The sequence below is a fragment of the Pleurodeles waltl genome, chromosome 8, assembly GCF_031143425.1.
Source record: "Pleurodeles waltl isolate 20211129_DDA chromosome 8, aPleWal1.hap1.20221129, whole genome shotgun sequence".
NCBI classification, from domain to species: Eukaryota; Metazoa; Chordata; class Amphibia; order Caudata; family Salamandridae; genus Pleurodeles; species Pleurodeles waltl.
The window spans coordinates 370,453,869-370,474,262 of record NC_090447.1 but is presented as its reverse complement, the minus strand read 5'-3'; the positions used below and the strand labels follow the sequence as shown (position 1 = coordinate 370,474,262).

The 20,394-nt window shown below is 42.7% G+C and overlaps 1 protein-coding gene across 1 annotated transcript in view; it reads left to right on the top strand.

Annotated features, from left to right (window-relative positions):
* MYO16 (myosin XVI) overlaps positions 1-20,394 on the top strand; it is a 2,485,855-nt gene that overhangs the window by 888,045 nt on the left and 1,577,416 nt on the right. The window contains exon 11 of the mRNA XM_069204246.1: positions 18,889-18,999. Within this exon, the coding sequence (XP_069060347.1) occupies positions 18,889-18,999 (111 nt within the window). The remainder of the gene's footprint in view (positions 1-18,888; positions 19,000-20,394) is intronic.

The following is a 20,394-nucleotide window of genomic DNA, read 5'->3' as shown; positions in this document are numbered from 1 at the left end:
AGTGAAGTGGCCTTCACTGGGTCTTTGGTTCCTTGGAGTTGTAGAGTGATGCCTTTACTCTGGAGGAAGACCTTTGGTGATTTTTGAAGAGTGAAGGTCCTCTGGGTGTTTGTAGAGTCTGTCTGATAGCCAAACAACCCCTCAGTGGTGATTGTCGAGTCCTGGGTGCAGCAGGCAGGGTTTGGCACCTTTTCTTGGTATAGCAGGACTTCAGTTCTCGAGCCTTGGGTCTTCTTTGTCACCAGTCTTCTTTTCTCTATTGAATCTGATTTCTTGGTCTAGAGATTGCCACCAAATACTGTATTTAGTGGGCGTTTTAGGGAGGAACCTGGTAGTGACCAATGGGTAATCTACCTTAGGGTAGCTACACCCACTAAGTGACCACTTCCTGTGGGCCGAGGTCAGATGGAGGAAAATGAAATGGAGGGGTCACCTCGCATGCAACACCTTAGGGGTGGTGCTAGTCAGGACTAACCACTCCACTTGCCCTTTGTCTGGGTTCCCGCCGTTACTACCCCCAAAAGTGGGGGTTTGCAATGGGGAGGCCATCTGCTGCTAGCAGCAGACCTGAGGGTCAAGTTTCAAGGGTGGTAAGCCCTTTGAAGCTCGCTAGCAGGGCAGTGCACATTCATGAAGGGGAGTGTTAGAACCTCCACCCAAGATGGGCTTTGTTCCAAATCCCAGAGAGCAGGCTCTCTCACCTCAGGGATTCAGATTCTTGCCTGATGGTGGCAGGCTGGTTGTGACTGGCCAGCAACCATGCCAGGGTAGTTAGATTTTGCAGGAGGATCCTCTAAGGCAGAGGTCTTCAAACTGGGGGGCCCCCCTTGTGGGGCCTCAAGTGATCCCAGGGGGGGCGCCAAACTCTGACCAAAAGAAATATTATGCAGATAACAGGCCTTTGTTTTAAGCAAAAGCATGTTATTGCAGTTTTAAAAAGCTAACAATACTTAACTGCAATGTTTAAATAGGTTTAGACCTATTTAAACATTGCCATCTTTCTAAAATAATTGTGAAAAATTCTGAGGGGGGCCCAATGATTTTAATTGTTCAATTGGGGGGGTGCGGCATTAAAAAGTTTGAAGACCACTGCTCTAAGGTGACCCCTGGGTACATTTGGCATTAACTCCAATGCTGGAACCAGCTTGGATGTGTTGTCCTGAGTTGTTTGATGCCAAACAACCAGGGTTCAGAGTGGCCATCATGTAGCTGTGAAACTCGGATTGACCAACGTTCAGCAAATGCACTTACAATGGCTACTCTGATCACTCACTATGTCCCAGGGTTGGCAAGGACACAATGGGGGCATATTGCCCATGCAGCTATGCCCTCACATACAGTGTAGTGCACCCTTCCTTAGGGCTGGAAGGCCTGCCAGAGGGGTGTCTTACCTATACTGTATGCATTGGGTAGCGGACAGGGCACACAGGCAGTGTGCCATGTCAAGTTTGTCTTCTGGGGTTGCATCAGGACACCCAGCCTGCAATGGCAGTGCTGGGTGCATCTGAATGCATGGTCCTAGAGGGTGGCACAATCAATCAGTGCTGCTGCCCTTAGGGGCCTACCCTTAGTACTCCATACCCTGGCTATTTAAGTATCATTTACTAGGGGCGTATAGTGGCAGCTAAAGGCGTCTCCAATTGTGCAATGCATCACAACATTTGTGAGGAAAGTGATCTGGCCCAGGGAACCTGGTTAGCAGGGACCCTGGGCACTAAGAACTTTGAGGCTGCATCCTTTACCAGGCAAAAAGTGTGAGGGCTAACCGTGTCAAAAGAGGCCTTTTCTCAGAGTTTACCCTTTTCAACACCCCTCCTTCTGTTGTTTGGGACCTTGTCCACCTGCCTAAAGATACCTTATAGAGGTCAGCCTCATTTGCAAGCTCTCTTTGTACAGTGAGCTTTGAATTCCTCATAAATAGAGTGTACAGTTCATCATAGTCACTCACTTTGCTGCCCTTCATGTAATCACTTAGTGCTTTTCTGGAGTAAGCTATGAAATCCATTCAGGACAGGTCATACAGTATCTTTCATGGGTTATACCTCATCTGGTAAGTAGTATGTGGGACAAGAAGGGTATCCCACCTAGTGACTGATATATTCTTCCAGGTAGTAGTCCACCAATCTGCCTGTGGGACTCTGTGCATACACAGAGCTACCTCATAATCCTCAAGTCACATGTGATTGTCATCCCCCACCACAGAGCTGGGCACCAGGACTCTGGGGATATGGACCCTCTTACCTTCTCTGAGCTTCTCTGTGTTACTGTTGCCATCTTCATTGGGCTCTGTAACCCTCCTGGCTTTCAGCGCTAGTTCTTTTTTGGCTCATCTCATGTGCCTGCAGACTTTCTTTCTCCTCCAGATCTAGCCATTTTTCCTCTAAAGTTCTCTCTGCTACTGCCTTTGTGTCTTCCATGTCACTGGCTGATTTATTTTCTTCCATGGTCAGCCTTTTCTTCTTTAGGGCCAAAGTGGCCAGTTGCAGCCTCAGCTTGCTCTCAGCTTGTCTGTTATCCATCTCTTCAAGGATCAGGTTGTAAGAGGGCAAACTGCTCCTGGTAGTGAACCTCATTTCTGTGAGCCTCCTGTCTCCTCTGGTTCTGTACTCATTAACAGGAGTTCTCTACCTCCTCCTCTATTTCATCCTCCTCCTCTGCACCATTGTCTTCCTGCTCAAGTGATGTAGACTGTAACATGTGAACCCCTTACCAGGTTTTGCAGGCTATTGATTCTCCTGGAACCTTTTGTTAGTTTCAGACCCCTTTTCTCACAACTTTTTCAGCTCTGCCACGGGGAGCTTTCAATGTTGCTGTGATCCTCCTCCATTCTTATAAAAATCACAGGAGTAAAATATAGGGACAGGAGTGAAAATTGTGATAAGGGAAAAGGCATAACTAAAAATAAAGGTGAATTTGTCAAATATAACAAATTTGATGTCAGATTATACAAAGTGAATTTTGATTTTACACTAATCGCTGAAATGGCACTGAATCCCACTTCTAAATACCAGTGTAAGAAATTGAATTATTTGTTGAGAGAGAGAACCCACCTTAAGTAGTAGTTACAATCCTTGTCATGGGGAACCACAAAAAGTCACTAAATTAACATGTGCTACCCTCTAGTAGCTTGGTACAAAGCAGGAAGGCTTAACGTAGAGGCAATGCGCAAAATATATATGCATTATTCAAACAGCAATAAAGTGAAAACACAGCACAAGGAAAATCTCAAAACAATTTAGAAAAATATATTACATTTTACTGAATAACATGACACCAAAACAATAGAAAAATCCAATAAGTAGAACAAGAGATATTAATTTTTACATTTGAATAAAAAATAAGGCCAAAAAGTACCAACTGCAGGTATCTGGTCACGTTAGACCAGGTCAAAGTCAAAAGTTAAGCCCAACTGTGATGGAGCGCGGGCCAAATACAGTTCGTCCCGGTGGAACATTTACCCTCTGACTTAGAAAATGGTTTGGAGAAAAAGTGGTTGCCAGCAAGTTAGCTCCAGGGTAAGTTGCAAGCTGGGTTTGAAGTGGGGCTCAACAACGGTGGTTTGGCTAAAGAGTCCTGGTGCAGTCATCAACAAAAGCAAAAAAGCTCCAAGTGGGTGAAGTCCAGAGCCTGTATCCAGGACTGCCTCAACACTAATGGGTTGCTGTTCGGCGTCGGGCCTGATGAAGCCTTCTAAGTTTGTTCTTAGAAACTTTTCTCAAACTCAGATTTCCTTCAATGAGGCAAATGAGCAAGCTGTTGCGGATTGGCATTTCAACAACAGCTGTATCTTTGAAGACGGTCCATTCAATACAGCAGAACCTTTCTTCCGCTGGTCAGAGTTCCCTGTACCCACCCAGGCGTGTGGCTACGATTATGGGCAAACCCTCCTTGTGGTCATGCCAAACCAGTTCTGGGATAGCTCCTCCCTCCTACTGAGTTGAGAGCCAAGTTGGCTAGAAAACCAGAACATAGGCAGGCCAAAGTGTGAGCTACATCTGCCAGTGACAGGATTGGTATACTTTCAGCTCAGGCCATCCTGCTCAAAGAAGGAAAACATCCAAGCCCTTTACCCACTGTCTGGGAACAATCCACATTTCAACAAAGGGGAGCCACCAGCAGTCAGTCAAGAAAATTACGAGTATCTAAAAGTGTCATTTTCAAAATATTAATATAAAATCTGACTCACTTATCAAATTGAACTTTACATTACTATTAAAATGAGTTCTCAAACCATTTTCTACCTGCTTTCCATGTTATTTATCTGAGAGAGTCTTCCTTGCTACATTGAAATACCATGCACCCTGCTCTATGGATTACATATAAGTATTACAAAGAAGAATAGTGGAAGGTATTAAAAAGGAGGTTTCAAGTCTGGCAAAAGGTTTAGGTCAAACTGGCAGTTTTAAAACTGCCTATGAGGAATACAGAAGCATTCCCAGAGACATGGTTTCCATTGTGACTTTAGTGGTTGCACTAAATGTGCTGGGGTCCACAGCTGACCTTACACTTACAGGCCCTGAGTACACTATGGTACAATATACTAGGAAGTTATAGATAAGTTAAATATGCCAATCAGGAGTCTAGCCAATTTCAACATGTTTTTGTTGGCCAAAGCACATGCATTGGGGCCTGGTTAGCAGTGCTCCATTACCCAAAGTAAGAACAAAAAACAGCATCAGTCCAAAAACAATGGGGTTGTCCATACAGAAAGAGACATTTTCCTATAGTGATTAACACATTTCTGCCCACTGAACCATAGAGAATGGAGCAATGGATAATCCCAGTTCATCTTTTGGCTGCCTTGCAGTTTGAGTGGGGACACTTTGCCTGGATAGCATACGCAGGACCACCAAAACATAAGTGCACTTCAGTGCCAGTGATGGATAATTAATGCTTTCTTTTTCCATTGTTATTTTATTTCCATTTTGTATCCTTTTTTTTGTAAGTCATCATTGTGTGTTTAATCTATGTCTTCAGGTAGTAGTTGTTCAGAGCTGCCTTTTCCTTGCACCAGTAAGAATCCCTATTTTCTTGTAGTGTACATTCAAACTAAAAAAAAGTGTCTATACCTGTTCTAATTCACTTGCTTGCTAGAAATAATCTCTAATAGTTCTGTAACAATTGTATGCAATTTGTATGTAAATGACCCATACAGTTATAATAAAATGATATGGAATTGTTATTTAAAATGGTTTCTTCCATCATATGGTGCCACATTTAGGAGGCTTCTTTTTATTTTTATTTTTGTAGATTTCTTGAAATAGTAAACAAATAATAAGCTCACCAACTTGCAAAAGCCTGACCTATTGACTTTGCCAATGCTTGTGTTTCTTGTATTCACAATAATGAAACATTGCAACAAGTTAAAAAAGTTGTTTTTATTTTTGTGGGTTCTAAAGAGTGCTGTGTTGCTGAAATCAATATTGTTTATGAAACGAAAAGTGTAATGTGCCAATGGGAGCTGCAAAAATGTAACAGTGCTTATCTGGGTGTGATACAGTGCATACTAAGATTATAGTACTGTGCATGAGAATGACAGAATGTCAGAATGTGGGGACTGAGTCCTTACACACCAGCAGAAGCAGTTGTCCTTTTTCCCGACTAGCTCATAGTGCCTCGCCCAAACCCCTAACCTTACTGGGGTGAAAGGTTATTATGCAGCATGAACATGACACTCCGATCCCCAAGGGAATAGTGGAAACAGAGCTTGCTCTTTTCATGTATTACTTATGCATTCCCTGGCAAAAGCACAAAAGAGTACAATACATTTATTGAAACAGTTGTAGTCTTGCATAGAGATAATGAGGTACAATAATTAGACAGATGAAACACAGCAATGTTATCAGCATTGTGAACATGGTAAAGAGAATAAATAATCCAACCATGGTGAATGATTTCTAGATAGTCCTGCATAACCCTAAGCCTATACTGAAAGGATGGTGGGGTACCCTCTGCCTTTGCCCGATCTAAGGGGTTAGCCTTAGCCCCCATACCTGATTAACTGAATCAGGAACCGGCCTGTAGTGTGAATGAAAATCCTTTCTGCATCCCGGAAGATCCGCCCCACCAGAGCTGTATGTCAAACACAGCATTCGTCCTCGGACAGTTGCAGCTGGAGTGCCCCTCTGCCCCTTCCGGGTCAGTGCATCATTTTTATAATCAAAGTGACACTGTGTGAGAGGCGCAGCTCTGATGCAATGATCAGTCTAAGTGTTAGAATCTGTCTTCAAATTGTCTATGCAAGCACAAAGATTTCATGTCATGTGTTCCTAGCCTTGGACAGAATGTGTTGATTGTATGCCAAGAAAGGCCTACTAAAAACAAGCAACATGTACAATGCATTCTTAGAATAAATAGTGCAAACAAGTGTGTGAAATGTCACTGCTAAAAGTGATGTTAGCTAAAACATGTAAAGTGTAAAATATAAATCAAAAATTAAATGGAGAATGAACCTTGGTCCAAAGAGGCTTTACTAAATGGGTACTGTTTACATTTTATTTTTGACCCTGCTTTTGCTATCTCTGAGGCCCACAAATGAAGTGTTAGGGGGTATGAGAAGGCAAACCAAGGATCACAGCTGGGGTCCCATTCTCTACTGAACACTAAATAACATCCATGACTTTGATGCCATCAAAGTCAAGATGGTGATGTACTATAACTGCTTAACAGATAAATTGAGTAATCCCTAAATCAGGAAAAATACCATTTGTCTTGAGTATCACATCCGCATAAAGCTTTAACTCTATTTCAAAAATTTGAACCAAAGTTTATTCTTTCAATTTATGTTGAAAAGACGGTTAAGGCTGAGGATGCCTAAGGCTTTTTTATCATCTATTCATAAACTTCATGGTTTTCTTATTGTAATGTTCATAAGGAGCTAAATATTACATGCTAATTTCCTCTTCTACACAAATTACACTACATCTTTATGAATCTGTCCTGTAATCACACTAGTGCACAGTTTGTTTAAGTTCATAGCATCTTTGTTCAAAAACATAATTATATGGAGCACATCTGGTGTCACAGTTAAACTCTTGCTCTAGGCAAGACTGTTGGTTTAGGGATGACAGCACTTTTGTTTGTAGGTGACTCTGCCAATACTACAAGTCGCAACTGTCGGACCAAGCCTCCCAGCTCACAAGCAGTACCTCACCAAAAACCCAAACAGTAACAGGTGATTTGTGGCAACCAGGGGAGTTGTGGTTAAACAGAGATTACCCTTTTCTCACCTGAGCAATATGTCTCAGTTACACAGACGCAATGAAGGAGATGCAGTAAAGTTTTCAATAGGTTTCATTAACAAGACTGCAATCTACTGTAAATTGCATGCGCTGCAAAGATTAGGATCATGAACAATGTAAGAAACAGAATTGTGAAAATGACAGTCATGAATACAAAGACCCCCACCATGTTGCAATAACATGAGATGTAAAGCAGGTGTGAAAAAACCATAACACCTTAGCATGATGAACCTAATCTCTAACCTAAAGAGAGCTAGGTGTGTTAAACCTAATCTGCCAGTAACATGTCCATGAGAAGAGCCCTTCAACCCTTGTTACCTTGGAATGAGGTTTCTAGATTAGACATGGTGACACGAAGGCTGAGTCTGCATCAAGGCGACGTGTGGCATAGATAGCATCAATGGCATCTGGTAGGAATCCCTCTGATAATCTTGTCTGTGTGAGATGTATTTATACAGATCTTGTAGGACCACTTACGCAGGTAGGTTCCCAAAAAATAGATAATAAGGCATGCTTTGGGGTGGCAATTATATAAACAATTCCCTGAAAAGGTATATTAAGTTACTGTCACACAAAAGTGGGAAAGTATATGATGTGAATACCTACGTATCTCATTTATCTTTGACGCTGATAGTGATGCCCTTACAGAGTGGCACTGATAACGTGAAATTAAAACATCTTTCTAACCGTAAACATGGTAGCCATATTGAAAGAAATAATTAATTAAATGTGCTAAAATAGAGCAAGCCAAGTAGGGTAAAAGTCACTAGGTGTCGGGGGCACAGGCCTGCAAACCAGAAGGCTAAGCTAAACTCCTGATTCCCATTAAAACTAAATAGGATCCACTACACTGGTTATGAATCAATATACCCTTTATTCGATTATAGCAATAATCATAAAAGGAAATAAATACACAATAAAACCAAACATATTTGAGAAAGACACATTTAAAAATACAAGTTGAAAAAATGTAAGACAAAACTACGATAAAAGAACAGACACCCCTGTATCCATTCAGTTCATGAATAAAAACAGTGCCCCAAGTTATTAAAAATTCATGGCCTTATTCCAGGCTAACACACCCTTCAGGAAAGAAAGAATGGCCATTACCACCCCCTCGGAGTATAAAAGTTGCATAAGCAAGAAAGCTGGCCGAAACTGCCAAAAAACCCTGGACTTCAATAATTGGCAACAGGATCCTGCGTCGCAAAAAAACACAGTGGCTGCAGAAGAGAACAAAGTGCTCCAGGGGCTGGGGTGAACAACCATCACAAGTACACACCAAAATCGCATTGGGATCATACTGGCCCGGAGGAAAGCATATATGGACATGAAAAGAGCCCAGCCAGAACATAGTTAAAAAGGATCTGTCCCAAGGGCACCTAAAATAGCTAAGGTAGGGTTCAGGACAAGCCACCGTTATCAAGAGCAAAGGAAAACGAGTAACAGGTTTGGCAAGAGCCTTGTTTTTCCTTTCTTCCCCCACTCAAGTCAAAACTTACTCTTGATTATCTTTCTGATCTTCTTACTAATGCATTGGGGGTTACTGAACAAGTTGGGGCAACCAAAAAACTAGGTGATGGATTTGATGTACTTTAGCCATGGAATCTTGAGGCCATACAAATACCCAAGACAGTCCTCTATGATGTCCCTGTTCAGGGCGATGAACTCCCAACTCCACACTCAAATCCGCAATAGCAATGGGGCTAGTTTCACATGGTCTTCTGCAAAAGTCCAGACCCAATTCTTTGTGAACAAAGAGCATCGAGCTAGAGGGACCCACGCATAGCAGCCTCCTACAAAAGTGCTTCTCTTCATTTTGAAAGGCTCTGCAGATACTAACCCCCCAAATAGCAGCTCCCTACTGTGTCATGGGAAGACCTTCATTATATATACCTGCAGTAGGGGCAGAACTGGTGTGCTACCTACAGTAAGTGCAAATTTAAACAGGGCACCACAAGCCAGGCTAAAATTAGTACATTGACTTGAAAGACAAGGTCACCAATTACCACATTAGTCAAAAGTAGCTCCCAAGTAGGAGAAGGATGACACCCTACTTACAGCCTCCCCCTTATAGGTATGGATGCAGTTTTAGAATTCTGCTTTCCACATACCATGCAATGGGTTTTTGAGGTGTTTGTGTCCAGCCCCAGCTCATCCATTAAATTTACAAACAAATCGACATGCACTTTAAGGCAATTTGCAGTGCTGGACAGCAGTACTGCATCATCTGTGTTAGAAATGTGGTTTCTGGTTGGCTAGGGTATGCGCCTAATCCAGGCAGAACCCACCCACTCTAGTCAGGGCGAGGGAGTTACACACCAAAGATAACCCCTGCTCACCCTCTTGGTAGCTTGGCACAAGCAGCCAGGCTTATCCCAGAGGCAATGTGTGAAGCTTTTGCAAAGCACGCAAAATACATGTGATGCACTATCCCCACCACAAAGGAAACACAACACCAAGTTGCATACATATAAACTGTATTGTAGACAACATTATCAGACCAAACACCACATGCCAGTAATACCCTGCTACCCAAGCAGTTATCATAAACATTACACAGTACTATTACTCTGCAAAAATCAGCAGTAGTCACATATAACACACATGTTACTCATTACTCTGCAAAATAAGCAGTAGTCAGGAAAACATCACTATAGAAATGCACTTGTCATGAAAGTATCATAAAGGCCCATACCAGGAACATTAGGAAACACATGGCAAGTCATGAACATATTTGCAGAGAATGCTCATAAAGGAACATTAGCAAACATAGGACACATCATGAAATAAATAGGTTAACAAAACATTTCCAGCATGCACATAAAAGGACCATTAGCAAAGTATATGTCCATTCAAAAGTACTTGTCTTTCTATAATGGATGAGGCTTTTGTCCTGGCTGCAGACACCAAAAGTACTATGCAACACTTGGAGCCTCACGCTCCTAGTGCAGTGACCGGGGTGGAGGGACTTACCCTTGCCCTTCATGTCCTGCTTCTCTGGTGCCACCTCCTAGTCTGGGAGCAACGCACACCACTTCACTGTCATCAGGGGAGACCGCGCATGTCCAGCATCACACAAGCCGGATGGGGTGAGCCTCCTGGCGTGGGGCCCTGCCTGTGCCCTGAGGACACTTTGTATCAGCCTCCTGAGTCCCAGTGGCACCACCAGGAGCGCTCCTGCTTCCACCTTCCTTTCTCTCATGCTTGGGGGGCATGTTTGGACAGCCTGCTTCAGACTCACTCGTCATGCTCAAAATGCCTGGGTTGCGGCAGTGATTTCTCGCCGGCACACCGGCAAGCGCTTATAAAGCACTCTGGGGCAGAAACATAAAGCACTTCCAACGCGCTTAAGTAGGTCAAAATAAAAGCGCTCTCCAGGCACTTTGCAATTTTAGCAGAGCGCTCCCCAGGTGCTATGCCTATCAGACACGAGAGCACGAGCAGCACTCCTCACGTGCTTCAGTGATCAGTTGCATGGGTCAGGGGCCACATCACCTAGCCCCTAAAGGAAACAAAAGATGGAGCACAGGGTGGCAGGGCCCAGCAGCAGGCCAGCACAAAGGGATACAGACAGCGGCAGTTCCTCCAAGTGACCAAGCAGGTCACAGGTTAGCACAGCAGCAGCAGTCTAAGGCGGTTCCTAGTGAGTCTCTCCAGCAGCATTCTGTGTCCAATTACAATCATGGTAAGTGTCCAGAGTGTCTCCAAATTTTGGAGAAAAATCCCCTGTACTTATACTCAGTTTTGCAAAGGTTTAACAAAGAAGGGGAGAGGAGGATGCCCCCTCTCTCCTCCAGCACAGGCTCCAAACATCAGTTGGGGTAAACAAGCCCTTTGTGTGAGGACAGAGCACAGCCTTTACAGATGCAAGTGTACCCTGCCTCCCCTTCTCTCAGCCCAGGAAGACCATTCAAAATGTAGATGCACTTCTGTGACACCTTCACCCTCCCTGTGTACAGGCTGTCTGAAAAGTATGCACAAAGCCCAACTGTCACTCTGCCCAGATGTGGATTGGATTCAAACTGCAAAACACTAGAGTCATAAGCACAGAGAAATACTCACTTTCTAGAAGTGGCATTTCTGTAGTGATAATAAAAATACCACCTACACCAGTTATCAGCATTTATCACTAGCATTACAACCATACCAAACATGCCTACACTACCCCTCATAAATCAGAAAATACCCCTAGATATAAGGCAGGGCCTTTTCAATGCAATCCTATGAGAAGGCAGCACTCATAGCAGTGAGAAGCCCAATAGGCTGTTTGTCACTAAAAAGACAGGCCACGCAACCAGGCAGATGTCCTGCCTCCTACATACATAGCACCCTGCCCATATGGCTAGCTAGGGCCTGCCTTAGGGGTGACTTACATGTAGTAAAAGGGGTGTTCTGGGCCTGGCAAGTAAATTTAGATGCCAGGTCCCTGTGGCAGAAAACTGCGCATGTAGGCCCTGCGCTAGGAGGCCTGAGACAGGTTTGAAAGGCTACTTCTGCGAGTGGCCCAAGCAGCGCTGCAGGCCCTCTAGTAGCATTTAATTTACAGGCCCTGGGTATAGAGATACCACTGTACAAGGGAATTGCAGGTAAACTAAATATGCCAATTAGGTATAAGCCAATCATACAAACTTTAGAAGAGAGAGACTTAACTTTGGGCAGATTTCCACCATTTGCAACCAAGTGGTGTTTAAGTCTGTCACTGTGTACAAGAAAAAGGATGGGTGCCAGCACGCAACCTTATCTGATCCAATGCAGAAGATTAAATGAGTTGGTGCATTCCCCCCCACTCTGTATCGAATGGAGGCATTGACGTCCATGTGAAGAGGTCTCAGAAAATCAAGCAGAAGGGAAGGCAGTCCAAGGGCCTCTGAGTTGTGACACAGTTTGGACCTGACCACCCAGTCAAATGCACTAATGAAGTCCATAAAAGCTGTAAGATAGAACCCTGTTTAGCTACCACATATTTACTAAACAACAAATTTAAATTTAGGCACTGCTCCATAGTAACATTTCCTTCACTGAAACCAAACTGAGCCGGACAGAGAATGTTGTTTGCACTAACCCATCCTTCTATCTGCTGCAGAATTGCATGCCCCAATACCTTTACAATTGAATCTAGCAGGGAAATAGGGTGATAACACCTAGAGTTCTGTTGGTTTACCCTTTTTGAAGACAGGAACAATCACCACAGATTTCCAAAAAGGGGGAACCCGTACAAAGTTTCTAGAATCCCCTGATTTACCAGTAGATATTAATTGCTCCCAAGATGCTTCTTTGAGGGCTAATTTCCATTCCTGCATAGGCCCTCCTAGCTGTTGCAACATTGGTCTGATTACGAGGGTTTGAATTAACAGCCTCATAGAGCTACCTATTTGCCATTTTACAGGTCCTGTTAAACCAGCCATTGTAAGTGGATCTCCACCCTTCAGACATTTCTCTCATGGCGGCATTTACTGAGGTATTTAAGTCATTAAACGCTTGCAGCACTATGAAGGGCAGTGGGTCAGTAGAAAGTAGAGGTTCTAAAATAATGGTTAGGTTGGACTTGATTGCAGTTTTAGTCAATCTTGGTATCGAAAGACTACGCCATTTGACCCTCAAACCCTGACCTAGGATATCAGGGTCCGAAGACCAGGAACTGCTATGGAATTGCCTCTAGCAGTAGGTCGTAGTTGATATAACATATCTCAAAGACCAAACGCAGGCTGATAATAGTTACTTAGCAAACACATAATCGATAGCAGTCCCCCTCTCCCTCGTAGAAGGATGGGATGACCTATCAGGCCCTGTGGAGACCAGGTTATTGAGCCCTGCATATCCCATGGCCTTCCAAAGCTTTCTCCCCCTATGGTCAGAAGTGAGCTGATAAAATGGCAAATCTCCTTCCGAGAAGGGGTTACTAGTTATTTGATTGGTACCTCGGTTCGCATTAAAATTGCTGCCCAAGATGATGTTAAAACACTTAAAGAGGCTAAGAGGTCTAGCCTCAAGGACTGATAAGACTTGAAATATGACCCCAATCTGGCACCCAGGATCCCTGACTGAATTATAAAATTTACTACAAAAAATGAAACTCACTGGTGACACCTACCCAGAGAATCTGTATTCCAGAATGTTTTAAGTGGAACATAATGACTCTAATATTTTTAGAGATGCAAACCTTTGTGGTCAAACCCCCTCGTGCGGTATTACAAGTGACAGGAGGTGCTGCAATACAAAAACATTCAAAGCCATCCCAGGTATTCAGAGCTTGACTCCATGTCTCCTGTAACATCACCATATCAAATTATTTGTCCAGATTTAACCATCCAGGGTCCTGACACTTTGCCCTAACCCCAGCCAGATTCTAACAGATTCTAACAAAAAACGTCTAGTGTGGGGTCTAAAAGTTGTGCCGACCCAACCTCCTCCACCAACTGCTGGTGTTGTGTAGCCATTTTAGCTATAATTTTATACATGTTATTTTAGCAAACGAGGCCTGCCACTGTGCACTTTACCTAGATATGTTTTATTCTAGCTTCGGTATATTATTTTAACAATAGCCACATTTTCAGTTTTGTTTTATTTTCTTTATCTAGCTTTTTTTCACCTAGGTCATCACTGCATTCGTAAACAAGACATTTCTTTCACTATGTGCTTTTCTCAAGCTCCAGTTAGATAGGTTGCCGGCAAAAGTGGTACGCTTTGTCTCCAATGTTCAAAGAAACATACACACTCTTACGTGGGGATCCTTTCTTGGAACATCATCTCTTTTATTAAAAAGACACTACTTTGACCAATGTACGTTAAAGGGAGATTCCAGCTAGATGACCACTACTGTATGCTGATTGCTGAGTGCTTTGCTGTAGCTGCTTATTTAGACTAAAGGCCTATTGCTCAGGTAGGAGGGATGAGGCCTTCCCAGGGGGTACCCAAAGAGCAGAATTAGAGCTTAACATGCTGTGCTCTAACAAAGCCTAGGTCGGAACTATCCTTCACAAGCTTAGTGACACAATGGTAGCGTTACTTTTGTGTTTTACTCTCATTGTCACAATTTTAATCTTGCTGTGCTTCATTGTCCTAGTTATTTCAATACATGCTTTATTATCTAAGATGGAGTTGCTTCAATAAAACCTTATTGAACTATACTCTGCCTCTGATTGTCCTTGCATATGTGAGACTAATATAACTGAGAAAAACGGATGAGATCTGAGTTACCACAATTCCCCGGAGGAGTCACTTATGTCATGCGTCCGGTTGCCCAATCATCCCTGCTCTTGGGTGGAGATGAGGCACTGCTTGTTAGCCAGATCAAACCCGGATAAGGCCGATAAGCTTTACCTGGAGCAGTTTCAGACCCAGTCTCGCAACAGTACAAGTGATTCTGTCGCCCAAATCAAGTAGTCTCATTAGGATAATGAGAACCTACGGACACAGGGGCACAAGGGAAAAAGACCCGCTGGCTAAGGGCTTGGGCGATGGAGCAACATAGACCAGCAGTCCACTATTTTGATCTAGTTGTAGCAGGGGACCAATCTTTTTGATGTGGGCATGTTGAGACACACCAATGGCTGTGCACCCATGAAATCAGGGAATGGGGGCATAGGATACAAGTGTCTTTAGATCAATTCTAATGCCCAAATCTCTGTCATGGGGATGTTTGGCACAGTAAACCAGATGCCTGGATAGTGAGGAAGACTTACTATTAATTACTATACAGTCCCCTGTTATAGTCTTCACAGTAGGGCCATACCCACCCCATCTTCCTTTCAAACAAACTATCTCTATATTCCCTAATACTAAAATTTGTGTGCTGATACAGCCAGTGGCAAACCCTAATCTTTAGCTGAGTGGCTGATTCACTACTAACATCAAAGGTTTGTGGCACCCCTGTCAGAATCGCCACATGAGGATTGCATTCAGGTGGCAAATTTAGGGTAGGTAACCCATTATTCAACCTGGACCCTTCCTCTCGCACCCGGTTAAACCCATCATAGGTCAGTTCACTCTGAACAGCAGAAAGCCCACGACCATCTTGGTTGACTGCCGAAGGGACCCCAGAGTTGGCACAATAGACTGCGTAACAGACAATTCAATTTGCGGGGGGCCAGCAGCCAAATTGACAGGGCGCTCAAAGCAAGATGTCTTGCAACTTGCGGTTGGAACTAAGCTGCAGCACATCAAAAGAAATCTCTCTGGTTTGAATAAAATAATTGTGAGTGCTTCATTTTATTGCGACATTTTATACTACTGTTGCTGCATAAGAATTTCACATCAATCATTAAAAATGAAACTTTCATTTATTGTTTTCCTTTTACAAGCCATTGGCGAAGTATCAAAACAGTCATCAGACTTCATTTAGCCATACACACTAAATTAATTGAGCCAGCCAATAAGTGTTTCACGGTGGTTGCCGGTTTTTGTTTCCAAGCCGTGCTGCCAACAGGACATTCTATTAGTGCATGTGTTGTGGACAATACAAAAGACGCAGAATCAGGCACACAGTTCTACACTGAACTTGCACACACAGGGGTGTATTTATACTCTGTTTGGCTAGATTTGCATCATTTTCATTTACGCAAATTCAGCGTTATGGAGTTTGCGTCATTTTTTGGACATGAAAACCTACCTTGCGCTACTGATATGCAAGGTAGGCGTTCCCGTGCAAAAAATTACTTTAAGGCATCTGTGCCTTATTTATCCTCCTGTATCATTTTGATGCACAGGAGGGGTCAAGTCTTAAAAAATGGCGCCCAGCCTGATGTTCGTAGTTTTTTAACGCCTGGGTCAGGGCAGGCTTTAAGGGACCTGTGGGCTCATTTCCATGGTCTCCGACCATGGAAGCAGTCCACAGGTGTCCTTCCGTGCACCCAGGGACACCCCCTGCCACCCTCGCCCCCCCCCCCGAGGACATCCATGGATGGGGGGACCCATCCCAGGTAAGTACAGGTAAGGGGAGGTAAGTATAGTTTGTTTTTTTAAGTGGCATGGGGGCCTCACTTGGGCCCCCCTGCATGCCACTGTGCCCTATGGCCATGCCCAGGGTACAGACGTCCCCTGGGCATGGCCATTGGGCAGGGGGGCATGACTCCTGTCTTTGCTCAGACAGGAGTCATTTCAGTGGGGCTTGTGTGTCAAAAAATGCTGCAAGTCAGGTTAGAGCCAAGATTTTTTACTCTAACCTGACTAGCACCATTCTTTGATGCACAACCCCCATCCTTCCCTATGCCTGTGCTGCCCGGTTAGAGTAATTTATTTTGACGCTAACAAGGCCGCATCGCCGGCTAACGTCATTCCATTAATAAGGCGCCCGCCTGGCGCGTTGGAATGGCGTTAGCCTGCGGTGAACATTTTGATGCAAACCTGCGCTGGCGATGGTTTGCAGCAAAAAGTATAAACATGGGCCACACTTTTATGGTATGGTGAGTCATAGATCGTTAATTTCAATTATGGCCAAACACAGCTCTTAGCACCGTCAAGGTCCATACATTGAATACAATTAAAAGGGCAATAATGGCAGCAGTGGTTTCTCACATCTTGGAAACATCTGCTAATAACTCCTGTGAAATAAGCAAGTTGGTGTTACTGATACAGAAGCTAAATTAGAAACGATAGATTGAAATGTTCGGATTATCATTCAGTGTGTATTGTCTCTTTTACGGATCACAGGGTTGTGGACTTCATTGTGGTAAACATGTTAGAGTTGTGGTCTGGGGAATCCTGGGACTCCGCAACGTCTGATAAGGGCGTCCATAAATTATTAAATAATATTATCAAGTGTATGTGACTAAAGAAGCAAAATTTAAAATGAAACATTTTGAAACGTTGAATGAATGTGCATTTGGAGGGTGACAATTAAGTCCCTGCCCTCAGGTTGATTCGTGGTAGCAGGGCAAATGCACCAAACCAACTTTATTTTGGACAATGATTGGTCTCAGTTGAATTTAGAAAAGCACAAACACTCCAATTACAATGAAAATTCTGATTTGTATATATTTGTGAAACAAATAAATAATTTCATGATTTGTGTGTTTTTTATGAATGCTTTTTCTATATTTTTGTGTATTGTTTCGAGGATCAAATCTTCCAAATTGCTTAAGCTAGGGTCCTTGGCTTCCAGTAATGACTCAATAGGATCTCCAGATTCCAATAATGATTTAGTGAGGGTTACTGGATTCAATTAATGATTAAGAGGGGGTCAAAAGCAGTCACAAGGTTAAGAACCGATGTGTTATAATATCCATACCTCCTATTTAATTAGTGTGAATCAACAAACGTGAGACTGATTGATAGAATGGCTGTGGCAATATCACAAACGTGGTTAGTGATAGCCTGTCTGTCTAATTTTAAATGCTAGTGCATCCATAACGGCCCTGAATACAAGTGGGCCTGTAATCCTTTGCCGGGTGCAAACTTCCATTTACACCAGAAAAACAATTTCAATTCTTGTTATCCCAAAATCTCACCACAGAATTTAACAATTTTTGAAAGATAAAACCAAGCAAAAGACTGGCGGCAAATAGCTCAAAATAGCACATTGTCAGCATTGTAAATGAGAAACCTGGTATAAATTGTGAACTATCTCCCATTCCGAGATCTAAAACTCAGAACTGAGTGAGAATTGGCATCCACTAGTTACAGCGTCACACGCCATATTTGCAACCACAGGTAAACTCTTCGTGTGCTCCTATCCTAACTCTTTAACGCTCTAAGTTATTGCCAGAGTTGCAGCACCATAGGAATGCGGAAATAGGTATTTTCCTTCCACATGTTCAAGCTGAGTTACCTGTAGTTCATACACAAACTCAGAGGGTGAACTTCACAAAAAGTCAGACAGACGAACTGCTGAACACAAGTACAAATGTAAGACTTGTGGTAATTTGCAAACATTCTCAGTAGGAAATCTCCACCTTTTAGTGCCTTCTGCATGTGATGTGATATTTGGTATTTCGACACTTATTTTAGATTTGTATTAGGTGCACAGCTGTGTATTGGGGAAATGCTGCGAGGTTCTCCATAATGTGCGAAGGAGTCGGAAAGAAAGTTGTGAGTTTCAACAAGGCCGTGAGTTTGTAGGCATTCCCTCAAGGCAAATCACACCTTGATTATCCCATTCCCAACCCCTCCGAGCGATTTACCCAGCTGCTGTGTACAATTTTACAGTAGTAAAACCGTTCAAACTTGACAGACACGCTTTCATGGATTTCTGACAGGTGTACAACAGGTAAAAGGCTTTCGAATTGGACTGCGCTGCAGCCGGTGCCATTTTGTCAGGAATGGTGCACAACGTTGACTGTAACAAGACAAACCTTCAGATGTATTCGTGCTCTGCTGTGAGCTCAAATTATTAAAGAATAATGCTAGCTGCCAGGGACTAAAAATTCAAATAGGTATACAGAACTCAATGCTGCTCTGAACATTACTCCATTCAATTCGCGATAAAGTGTGTACTCAAAAAATGTAGTGCAACTAACTTAATGAGGAGGGTGGAATGCCTTCCAAGTGAAATAAACATGTTTTCATAGTGTGCATTTCATTCGTTCTCATGTTTTTTTGAATATGTTATAATTATACTATGCTATACTTATTATAAGAAATTAATTGTGTGCAAAACATACAGAGATAAATATAACCATTTCAATAATAATGTGTTTTGTTCTTTTAGGTCAAGCTAATGCCTCCAGCACCAAATGACGATCTGGCTACCCTGAGCGAGTTAACAGACAGCAGTCTTTTGTATGAAATTCAGAAACGTTTCAGTCACAGTCAGATATACGTGAGTTCATTGTAACTATTTTGAGACTCCGATTACAGTGATTATAATTTTTGTGATTTGACAATGGGAAAGTGCACTGCGTTGAAAGTTATTCTCATGGACAATATGTACGGAATAATGTTGCCTCATTTGTACATCATAGAGATAGTGTATGACCTCACAGGCACAACACAGCAAGAGGACGTTTGCCAAATGCACAGATCGCTGAGATTTTATATATACCAGGTCTAGAAGCAGGTTTTGAAAAATCATATGGGAACATATTTACAGGTGGTGATGGGTGGATCTGGGAAGATTTTCTCCCCACCTCCGATTCAGAAAACACAAACATGCTGTTGAGACACCATCACTATTCTGAACAATAGAGGTCGACTAGATCTTTGGACTTGACCAAGACTGTAGTAGTCAGAATCATTCAATACTATTATACCATAAACAATTCTAAACACCATGAACAGTTTCACACTAACTCAAACTCCAAATTGAATAAAGTATCAAAGCTTTATTACAATCCCAAATTCAATGTCACATATATAGTGTGCAAAACTAAGTTATAAACATACATGAAAACCGTAGGCTGACCGAAACATCAGAAAAGATTTAACCTACTAAACATCTATACTGTTAAACACTTCAAAAGAATGATATAGTTTAACAACAACACAGTATTCACAATAGTTACAAATTTGGAAGCAGATGATGGTGACATCAGTAAATAGTCAAATACAGCCTTAACATTCCGATTTCAGGGCTGGGCCATTCCTGTTAATAACGCAAATTTAGACTTGCATGTGTGAGAACAGACTAACACACGCAGAAGAAAGACAAAAATAATTTGGAAAATCATCTAACTAGGGCAACTCACTATAAAAATACACTGGTGTAATTATCTAAACTGGAAAGGAAACAAGAACCCACATTTAGTTATACCTCTCCTCATGGGACAGCAGACAGCTGTACTTTGTCAGCCTGAAGGGTCACTTTCTTCTGGCGTCAGTTGACAGCAGCTTCAGGACAGTGCAGAGCACATAGGACAGACCAGCAGTTCAGAATTATTTGGGCTTAATAGTACTGAACAGCATAAACGAACCGGGCATTTAAAGGTTATGACTTAAGTCTTTAAAGATAGCTAGGGATGGAGAGGGGTTTTAGGAGGAGCAGAGAGCAGCCGGTTATCATCTGCGCATTAAGACTGGCTCTAGCAGAGTTCTAGATGGGCTGAAGGCAGAAGTAGACTAACTTGAAATTTCAAAGTCTCTCATTAGATAAAATAACCACAATCCTTTTGATTTGTCCTTCAGGTATGTTAATTTCGGTCATCAGATTCAGCGTCCAATGGCTGTTGATGGCACCATTGAATTTGAAATTATTCCAGATTTTCTCAGCAAAAGTGCA